Here is a 10876-nt window from a genome sequence, read left to right as displayed (position 1 = left end):
CCGGTCGATACCGCCGCCGTGGCTCGCTGGATTGCGGTGAAGGAGGAGGAGCGGCTGCCGCGCCGCCCAGCAGGCGGCCCGGGAGCAGATCCCGCCGCACCGGCCCCCCCGGCCGTGCCCCGCTCCCCCAGGCTGCCCCCGGCCGAGCCGTGTCCCCCCGCACCCCCCGCCTGTGTCGCTGCCCGCGGCGCAGCGGCGGAGCTTGAGCCGCCCGTCCCCCTCTCCGCGGGTCCCCGCGCAGGCAGCGCCTCCCGCTCTCCCGCCTTCGGTCTCCCCGGGGGCGCCTGGCGAAGTCCCGCACAGCCCAAGCCGGGCGCGGGGAGCCCTGCGCAGCCCCCTCCCCGGAGCCCAGCCCGCCCCTCTGCAGCAGCTGGTGGGATGAGAGCCCCTCTCGTCCCTCTCCGCACCGCCTCGCCTCGCTGCAGCCTCCCACTGCTCGGTGCGGTCTTGTCTTTGCTCCGCCTGGCTTGGCAAAACCCCTCTCCTCCTGCCCGCTGTTGAGGTACCACGATTTGTTATTCCATCCGTGAGGATCACTACCATCACCACCAAAAAAACCCACCCTAACCCCAGCAAATCCTATCCCTCCCCGCAACTCCTCTTGCTATTCGGATTTCCTTCCCTCTTTCCTCCTCCTCCCCCCTCTTTCCCCCACCCCCCTTTCTTTGGGTCTTGAGCATCTCTCTCCCCTACACACACACACACACACACACAGAGGCACGCACGGTGTGAATGGTTTGTTACACTCGCTACTGTTGCCACACAGAACTGCCGATGGTTTCCAAAGTCTCACCACCGTGCAAAGCCCTCTTCTAGCTTGAAGCCGAAGATCATGGACTATATGTTTGGAGTCGGGATGCATTTTGCCCACAGCCGCTTCGCTTTCTGCAGTTTCACCCGGTGAGTAGGTTTTATTTCACGTTCAGATTGCTTGTTTTCAACATAAAGGACACTTAAAAAAAAATCAAAAAAAGCAAAGCAGCCTCTCAGTCGCCTAGCCTTGCTTCTGAACCTTTCAGTAGCCTGGCTGGCTCCACTTTCTGTACTCGAAGAAATCACGAAGCACCAACCCCGTTTGCCCACATCCATTCCGCACGTTACCGCCGCTCTCGGCACTAAGTTGCTACCCGCGCCGCAGTCTCACTCGCAGAGTCTTTACCATTCCGCTGCTTATTCATCACATTTTATTAATGTTTCCATCAGGCGCTGTACCTGCTACATTTGCTAGCTTAACCCTTGCAATACAACCGCTCGCATGGGTGCTGGAAGGGCTGAGGGTTTCTCCCCGTGTTAGGAGAATGGACAGAAATCGCTGGTGGTTGAGTCGTGAGCGTGTCAGCAAGAGTGTCTGTAAGTCTGCGTGGGGAGATAAGCTGGAAAAGTTCATTACTCTTTCTGTTCCCCTGAAGAAGCTTGCATTGGATTTACGATGGGGAAGGAGTCTCCAGAAGGGATAGGAAATGATTTTCACACCTAATCAAATCTGTCCTGTCGCTTGTGCTGGAAGGTGACAGCGCGTCGGGGTATGCGGGCGGGGAGAGCCGGGCGGGTCGCGGCTCCTGCCTGCTCCTGCCCGCTCCTGCCTGCTTCTGGCCGCTCCTGCCTGCTCCTGCCCGCTCCTGCCTGCTTCTGCCCGCTCCTGTCTGCTTCTACCCGCTCCTGCCTGCTCCTGCCCGTCCGCTGCCTGCTCCTGCCCGTCCGCTGCCTGCTGTCTCTTCATGTCCTTCTCGCATTTCTGGATCCCATCGCACCTCCTGAAATACCTATATTTTTGCTGGCCTTGAGGAGCGCAGTAAGACTCATCTTCGCAACACGTACACTCACTTCTATATCCACCTGCCGCGTTTTGAACCATAGAATATCTTTTGAATCAAGTAGGGGCTTCTTTACTTTGAAAGGAAAATAGAGGACCAAGGGAAAGAAATACTTTTTGTTAAAAGGACAAGTGCCTTTAGAGTGCTATTTGTGGCTAATACTTCCAATATTTCTGTGTCTCTAATTAGCGACAGAGATCCACCCACGTTCAATAGCAGAAGGTAGGGAGGGAACATGTTACTTCAAATGGGGAGGTATCGACCGGGCTCCATTTAAATGCCATTTGGTGTGCAGGAAAAGTGTGTGTGTGTGTGTGTGTGTGTGTGTGTGTGTGTGTGTGTGTGTGTGTGTGTGCAGTCATGTCTCCAAAACAGTACATGTACAGATCACAAGGAAGGTGCCTAAAGCTTGCAAGAAGGTAGATATGCCAGTCAGAAATACCCGAGATACGAATTTATTTCTTGGTGGAAGGCAGAGGATAGGAAAGATCAATGCCCCCTTCAATACCGTGCTCCCGGGAGTGCTCCCCAGCCCTTCTCCTCTTACCCGCCCCCCCCCCCCCCCCATTCGCCTCCAAATTGCTGGCTGATGTCGGGAAATGGGGAGTGAAAAATCCCTTCTAGAGTGGGATCCAAAATTCATCCTTTCTCTAGTTCCTCTCTTCTCCCAGCAGCTCGAACCCCCCCATGTCTCCTTCTTTCCTTACAGTGTTCTCCCCCCGAAGTCTCTCGTCCAGGAGAGTCTTCCGTTACCTCCATTGCCGACCTGGCCGGTCACCCTCCGCCGCGCACACCTCCCCCTGCCCCGGGGCGGGGGTAATTAACCAAATCCAGGCCCTTTCTCCTCAATTACCCGCCTCTGACACTGCTACTGCTGGGATCCTCCCGCACCAGGCTGCTCAGGAAAGTTTCCGCCCTTGCCTTCCTGGGTACAGAGGATTACCTAGATCTGCGCTTTCCCAAAGCTCTACCTGATTTTTAATCCTTAAAAAAAAAAAACCAAACAAACAAACAAAACCCAAACAAACATAACCTTGGAAAAAAACAAAACAAAACAAAACAAAACAACCAACCAAAAAAAACAAACCAAAAAACCCCAGAAGGTCCTGAGGGATTAACTCGATGTAGAAATAGCTCAGCCGGTGAGCATCACTTCACCGTGCTGGTTAAATGATAGCGCTCTGCAGAAGAGATTTATATGCCCATCAGGAGGATATTTCCCAGGTTTAAGAGCACTCTGTATTCCCTCTGTGCCGACGGGGGTGGGAGATGGTAGGACACAGGATGAGGGCAGTGGAGTTGTTTAGATCACAGTCGCTGTGATGGATAGCAGTAAAACGGTGCCTGGGTAGTAAAACTGACACAGGTTGGACCGGGTGGCGTTTCTATACCCAGTAAAAGGCAGGAGCGGGGGGGCAGGGAGGGTGTCACACATCCGAAACCCTTTGCATATAAACATCAAATAAATGAATGCAATTAATGTAGGCTTAATGGGTGGCTGCAACAAGCAGACTTGAGGTATGCTTAACAGAGAAGGTTCCCATTAGCCTTGATGGTTCATTTCCAGCATTCAGCACTCCCAGACCCTCTTTTCACATCGGGCTGGATGACTCAGAAAAACATCGGAATGCCAGGCAGCAGCCTGGCGTTTTCTGACTTTGCTTTGGTTGGTTCTTTTGCTTTTTGTACAAAAGACTGGTAGTGTGGAAATAACTCCCAAGCCGGTGGCCTGTTCTAGAAGGAATGGTCCCAAACAGCCCTCTCTTCCCTTCATTTAGGTGTCCACTGTCCCTGCTTGTCCATGTCTGGCTTCACTAGCAAGGATTCCCTACACCTTCTGTGCTGCCTTCATCTCCCCTGGAGCTGTGTGGCTCCCTTTTGGCCAGGAGTTGATTTCCTAATTTCAAATATTGGCTGTAGCACCCAGGTAGGGGGCTGTGGCAGACAAAACACCTTGAAAGATACAGGTCAGTGCCCAGCCTGCCTGGTCACCCAGACTTAACCCTACTCTGATCCTTCAAGTTGTGCGTGTCCCCTGGGTGAGGTACCGAGGGGAAGGCAGAGGGTAGAGGAGTGGGGGGCACTCCGGGACCCCCGGCCCCTCACCAGCCTCAGCAACTTCTCCCACTTCTTAGGGGGAGGAGAAATCCAGCCCTCAAGGGAGCAGGTGATGCTCCGCTCCAGCCCCATCCCAATGGGCTTGCCAATGCTGCGGGGAGGGACACTTGGCTGTGAAGAGTTAACAGAGGGATTCAGGGTGCTCCAAGCATGGGTCTTGTGTGCACCTCACAGCTGCAGCAGCCAATCCCGGGCAACAGAACCATGAACTAGATGTAGCATGGTGTAAAAGCAAAGTAAAGAAAATAGGGTGTAAACTGTCACGGTGTACTGGAAGACAGGAGAGGTGCTTTTCTGGGCTGCGATTGCTGTGCTACTTAGCATCATGCATTTAAAAAGGTAAGGGATTTATTACCAGCAATCTGTATTGTGGTTCACTTGGAATCCAAGTGTATTTTCTGTGTACCTTCCATTAAGTGTCAAATTTTGTAGAACAGAGAGTGGGAAGAAGCTAGAATACAGTATGATTTACTGTTTAGGAATTTTTTTGAAAGACTGCATCAGTCTCAGGTAGTAACAATTTCTTTTAGAGATTAGGCAAGTAGATGCATGTGAAGTAAAATGAATTCATGACTGGCAGAAAAATGTAACGCATGTGATAAGTGAAGCATCAAAATCTGTCATGGATCCATATCAAATGAAGGCCATTGTGAGACAGACCTGATTTGGAAAAAAATATACAGAGTGATTAAGAGACACGTATCTGACAAGCAAGTCTGACAGAAGAAACAAAAATAACTTCTTTCTTAGAAAAGCCCATGTCTAACTTTATTTAAATATGGCATCACGAAAGAGTGCTATAAAAAGAAGTGAAGTCAAAACCTTAGAGAGTCTGTATTTTCCAAGATGAGTGACTGACACATTAACCATGCAGAGATAAAGCTAGAGTGGCCCTACTTACATTTACAGGATATAAGAAATAACTTCAGAGGAGCAATCCATTTAGATATCAGGCTTTACAGACTTCTGCCAATGCTCAACTCCAACCGTACAAGGAGTTACTCATTTTAAATACATGCTATATCAGCTTTACCGTAACACCCAGCTTTGAGAATAGAAACATTTGACTTTTATCTCTTCCCCTCTAAGCGTAGCAACAGAACCGGAGTCTTAGATGCTATTGCAGTGCTGGCTAATTATCAGTTACATAAAAAAACTGCCTACAAATTCTTGCTTTCAACCACTTTTCCTCTCTAAATCATGTACATAATTTAAGTGGAGGAGAAAACAAAAAAACAAACAAAAAAAAAAAAGAAAATATGTTGTGTTTTCAGTAAGTTAATCCACCTCCAGCAAGAGTGAACCTCCCCACCAGACGCTGAGTTCACCAGAGCTGCTGTGTTTGGGGTGATTGTTCATGAAATGCTGAAACACTGTAAGTGAAAACGTTAACGAGGAAACACGAAAACAAGCAGCTGAACATTTTACAGATCTCGCTGAAGAAGGCAGCATTTGTATAGCAAGCCAACAAAACAACTTGAGGATTGTCTCATCCTTACCCATTTTTTCTACTACTGTCTGAATGCTACTGTGAAGAATTAATTACAGATGTCTACTCATTGCTTACACCAATGTGTGTCTGAAAAGTTATTTCTTTAGTCACACAGAATGCAGTGACTTTTCACTCCTTTCAACTCCAGGTAGAGACCATGATTTGTGGGACTAAAATTGGTTTACTTCATTTGGATTAATCTGAAATTGAGTAATCATACCTGACTATGATCAGTCTAAGAAATTTTTTGCTTGAGATTTCAACAGAAAAATGCACCACCAATTGAAAAGCTCTTTTTTACCAGCAAGCTTTCTTCTTCAGCAATTTTTGAAAATCTGAATGGAAAATTGGAAGATCAATTGATTTGTTTGAGCTTGTGTTTAGAAGAAAAAAGGAGTGGTGGGGAGCATTACATGGCATTTTCTGGAAACATTGTTTTCTAGTTGTCATATACACCTAGTGCAGCCCTTCCTTATTCCTCCCAAATCTTCATCTCTCCTCAAAGACAGAAGTAGACATTAATTTTTATTTTATTTTATTTTATTTTATTTTATTTTATTTTATTTTATATTTTATTTTTCTCCTCCTGAAACACTACTAATCTTATATGGGAGTAAATCACCAGAAATACATTTTGACAAATCAAGCCAACATACTCTTTCAGAAAGAATGTGTTAAAGAAAACTGTCCTGTTAGACTGCTGTAGGCAGTAACTTACAGTGAGGCGTTTTATGGGGAACTTATCTTACTCTTCTTCATGCTCTCATCCTATACACTCATAAAAGAGGGTATTTTTAAAAAAATAAAATTGCAATCACATTCTATTCATAACATTGTTTTCCTGTTGTTCAATATGTCTGCTGTTAGTGAGGGCCTGATCTTGTACAATTAAAGGAGATCAGAGCATTGCTATTAACTTCACTGAAAGCAAGATCAATTTCCAAGATAATAATTTGGAAGCAAAATGAACTTCAGTTTAAGAAAAAAGTAGTGAGCATCATGAAATTACATGCTGCATACTGAGCAGTGGAAGGTTTTGCATAGCTTAAGTCAAACAGCATTAAAATACTAAAGAACTGAATGATTTCTAACCTGATCTTATGTTGTTTTAGGTCTCAGTGCTCTATCATCATTGATAAATCAAAGTTTTTCTAGATGAAGTTGGGGAACATTAAGTGAGCTCCATTTCCTGCAGTGCCCCACTGAGCTGCAGGCGTTCAGCACCTGGTGACTCAAGTCATCATGCTGCTGGATACTGTCATGTGAATAATTTGGACTCCGAGCTCTGAACTTAATCATTGATAGGTACCACATGGAGTGTGCATGTGTAAATACAGTTTGTGTATACATATGCATACATAGATATAATGGCATATGATGCACACCACACCGTTCATCCCTCTACACACGTGGTTCTGGAATTACTCTTTTGCCCTGGGTCACCCCATGTGACAGATTCTTTAGCACAGTCTTTTTCCCATCTCCCGTTGAATGTCCCCATGTGTTCTGGGTGCCACAAAACCACCTGCCGATGGGAAGAAAAAAGGACACTCGGCCATGGCAAAGCTTTTCATGTTAAACTAACGAGTCTCTCACAAAGGCCATGGGTTTTCTTCCACCTACTAAAGAAGATTATTCGGGCAATTTATACTGATAGCTAAATTTGGACTCTTAAAGTATAGTTGTTTCTCTTATAATTAGGTGGGATCCTAAGGCTTGTCAGTCAGATACCTTTACTATAGCAGTCACATTAATGGTGATTAGAAGATTCTGCTAATTTGCAGTAACACCTTCACTGCCACATCTATCAGCACTTGATTAATGAGAAAAGTGGTTTCCAAGCTATTTGTTATACATTGTGAAAGAAAGGACTTAAATCTAGGGAATGAGAGCACTACTCTATACCTTTAATCCCACATTATTCAGGGCTACCGAGGACTCTGTAGAGCTAGTTTAGCTTTTTCAGTACTTATAAATCTATTAGAAATAACAAAAAACAACTGCTTAACTGAAGGATGACCATGGGTGACCACTCTGAAGTCATCTGGGGTTATTAAAATCCATTATAAATAAGTTTCTTCTTCTTTTTTTTTTTTTTTCTCATCTATTTGAAATCTGTGTTTCTAAGGAGGCTTAACATCACTGATAAAAAATACTACTGCATGCTGAAAAATAGTATTGTGGATTGAGGTGGCAGCCCAAGAGTATATTTTTAATTAGCTACTTTTCACCTAAACCATTATTGATCCCTGTTCAATGCTAGTTTGGAGGACAAGCAGAACAAATATTTATTACAACAAATTTTACCTTGGATAATATTTTGTTTGTTTGTCCTTAATGTGCAGCTCCAAAAGTTAGAATTACTGTATTTCTAACAGGAACTTTTACATATGTGTAGTTCATAGGTACATGTGTACTTCAGTATCATATCAGCACTTGTATTTACGTATAGGAAAGATTTAAAAACAGTGCAAGCAGGGTGTCAGCATTCAGCCTTCTGCTCTTCCATCCTGCACTGCTGGCTGATCTACAGGGCAGAGCTGATGCCTACCTCTTTTCCTTGAGAATGTGTAAATGCTCAGAATTGCTTGGATTAATTACTTTATTCCTTAGTTTTGTACCAACATTTCCAACAAAGATGTTTGTTTATGTAAAGCAGTAAGGTTCATGCAAGTGGAGACTCATCCTGCTGCCAGTCTCTGGAGACTATGAATTTATTTTGCATACAGCCATTAGTTGGTGATGGCCATTAGTTGTTGATGTTCTCTTTTTTAATCCTTGCTCCTGTGGGATACGAATCTGACTCATTGGCTTAAAAACTAAAAGCTTTAGTAACTTACTAAGTATCCTGTAAGCTATCTGTTAGCCTATGTTTATTAGATTTATTCACATATATTGAAGAGATAGTAGTGGTTATTTTGAAAGGTATTCTTGTTTATAAATCAGATTAATTTCTTCATGCTGGTTTGTCTTGGCTAGGCAAAGTCTAGAAAATTTTATTTTCCTCAGCCTTTCTGGAGAAAAGAAAAAAAGAGGCTATAATAAAGAAAACCAATGACCCTCATACTTAGACTGCAGTGATACGTAATCTCTAATAAACAGATGATGTGTCTCATATTCTGCACTGAAAAGATATTAGCTGTAAGTTTAACACTTTTCAGCACTAGTTTAGCACCTTTCTGCTAAGTCAGAATGTGTTTTTCTGTGAGCTAGAACAAGAAGTAGTGATAATTTTGTACTAATGTGGTTTTAGACTATCACGTAGCTGAATTAAAACAGTAGGGAGATTGTAATTTGTGATGAGGATCTAAAGTCCAGATTTTCTCTTCTTGTAACATGCTGCTCACAAGAAAGACGTCTTTTAGAGAGACTTTTTTTCTTTCTTTGTAATTTCTTCTAAACTTGTAAAATATCAAGACCTACAAGGAAGCTTTGGTGTCATATTTATGTGAGATAGCAGGCTGCCCAGTACCCATGACATAATTATTACTTGCACAATCAAACTTTGTGTATTATCCATCCTGAGATGCAATTAGGTCCAGACTGGCTTGCTGAGGCTTGAATCTTTGTTCAGCCAGCCATAAAGTCCCTGCTCTCGCTATAAAAAAATAATAGCTGCAACATGAACATTTAAGAGGATCTGGCTGCTGCCCATTTAGTAGCTACAGGCTTAGAATGTTGCGACAAAGGGACTTATGAAAAGTCATGCAACAGTTTACAGTAGGATCAAATGTAGAGCCATGGTCTCTTGAATCCTCTGTGAGTCCCGTCTAAAGAGCTTCCACAACAGGTAGCAAGTGGTTTCTGGCAGGAGGACAGCAGTGGTATAAGTTTATTTTTATTTTTTTACTGCTAGCATAAGTAGGCTGAAGCTTAGGAACCTGAAAGGAGTTTTAACCATCCATTTACACCAGCTGAAAACCAGCTGCACCATCTGTGAAATCGACTGTAAAATATGCTATGAATGCTGGAGTACTTTTGTCTGAAAGTCATAATAGAAGAGCAAAACAAAAACATTACCATTCTATTAGATATCAGCGTTAAGATATAAAATGTATAAAATATCCATTCTAACTGCAGCGTATCCAGAAAAGTGCACTGGAAGAAAAATGTCATGCCATTAGATCTTTATGGAGATTATTTCTAACTATGGTCGAAACCATAACCACTCATTTTCACTTGGAAAATAAAATCAAGGAGAGTGTGAACCCTTGATCAGATATCACTTAGCTGAAATTACAGGGCTATATCCCATGCCTGAGTCAGAGATCTTAAACTGAGAAATTCTTTCTTAGAAATAAAGAAAACCCACCATTATTTTTGTGATGACATTTTGAGGCATGAACAAGTTTATGGATTAGTTTAGGCAATATCTGAGGGGATGCAAGTACATTAATCTAGACTGTAAACTGGATTCTGTAAATATGTCCCCATTACAATAGAGTTCATTGCTTCTTTGGCCCTCTTCTTAAGACCAGAGAACAGCTACACACCATTATTTTTTCTCTTCATTATTGTACAAACAATATTAGCACTTAAACAGCTTCAAAAGACTTCTATTTTTGTCTGAGACTGATGATTTCTTTTCACTCCATCCTTTTCAGAAGATTTCTTGCAGCATCTCCAGAAACAGAAATTTAAGAAACAACAAGAATAGTCAGCCACTCCATTAGTAGAATGAACATCTTCCTTTTATTTAATGATATTTCTGTCATTCAATGATTTGAAAGTGCTATGTAGACTTTAATTGTTCAGGCTTCACAGTAGTCTTCTTTCCCAATCTTATGAACAGAAATTGTAACTAAAAAAGTTAAGGTTCTTGTCAATGGTTACACAGTAAAATCAGAGCTACACTTCAAGGTAACTCTGGTCCAAGTATACTCCTTCCTGTGTAAACTGAATCTTCTTCAGCTCAACAATCCGTTGGTGAGCAAAGTTTCCTCCCACCCCATCTCCCTTTAGACGGGGCCCTTCTGCATTAGAGAATAATCAGTTATATTTGGATTGAACATCTGACTGGAAAACCTAGAGCCAAAGCCTTAGAATGCAACCTGTAAATAGTTGCGTCCTCCCACTCTAGAAGGCAACAACTGAAACAGCCCTAGGTTTTAAGACTAGCGGAAGGATGAAATTAAACCGGTAAGAGCTGTTTGTTACTCTGATGTGGTTTACTGGATACAGTTAACTTACATGTCTCTTAGTATGCACGCTCTTTCCCTAGCCAAGTGATACTTAGCTGTTAGTCTGCAGACTAACAGTTAAGGGTGGAAAGGAGATATACTACTAGAACTAGTACTTCATGATGTTCCAGTGATAGTTTAATATTTAATTCTAGGGTGTATTCTTTGCAAATCCTAAGGAAACAGTTAATAGCCATCAAAACACACCTGACGAGATTATCATAGCAGATTTTTAGGATGTGCTGAGTTTAAAAAAATTCCAGTAAGTTAGA

The 10876-nt window shown here is 43.3% G+C and overlaps 1 protein-coding gene and 1 long non-coding RNA gene across 5 annotated transcripts in view; one reads left to right on the top strand and one right to left on the bottom strand.

The window, feature by feature from the left end:
* The window catches only part of LOC110363014 (uncharacterized), a 35259-nt gene extending 35124 nt beyond the window's left edge, over positions 1-135 (bottom strand). For both annotated transcript variants that reach the window (XR_010474418.1, XR_010474423.1), the window contains exon 1: positions 1-135. This is a non-coding gene — a long non-coding RNA (uncharacterized LOC110363014).
* Positions 136-571: 436 nt separating this feature from the next.
* BRINP3 (BMP/retinoic acid inducible neural specific 3) overlaps positions 572-10876 on the top strand; it is a 231184-nt gene continuing 220879 nt past the window's right edge. For 2 of the 3 annotated variants that reach the window (XM_065072811.1, XM_005508054.3), the window contains exon 1: positions 572-900. In XM_065072811.1, coding sequence (XP_064928883.1) covers positions 833-900 — 68 coding nt within the window. In that variant the 5' untranslated portion in view covers positions 572-832. Of the gene's footprint in view, positions 901-3265; positions 4272-10876 lie in introns of those variants that run through there. The other variant, XM_065072810.1, reaches the window with a different exon arrangement.

The sequence above is a fragment of the Columba livia genome, chromosome 8 (assembly GCF_036013475.1).
Source record: "Columba livia isolate bColLiv1 breed racing homer chromosome 8, bColLiv1.pat.W.v2, whole genome shotgun sequence".
Lineage (NCBI taxonomy): Eukaryota > Metazoa > Chordata > Aves > Columbiformes > Columbidae > Columba > Columba livia.
The sequence above is the reverse complement of the archived record's forward strand: the minus strand, read 5'-3'. Positions and strand labels throughout refer to the sequence as shown.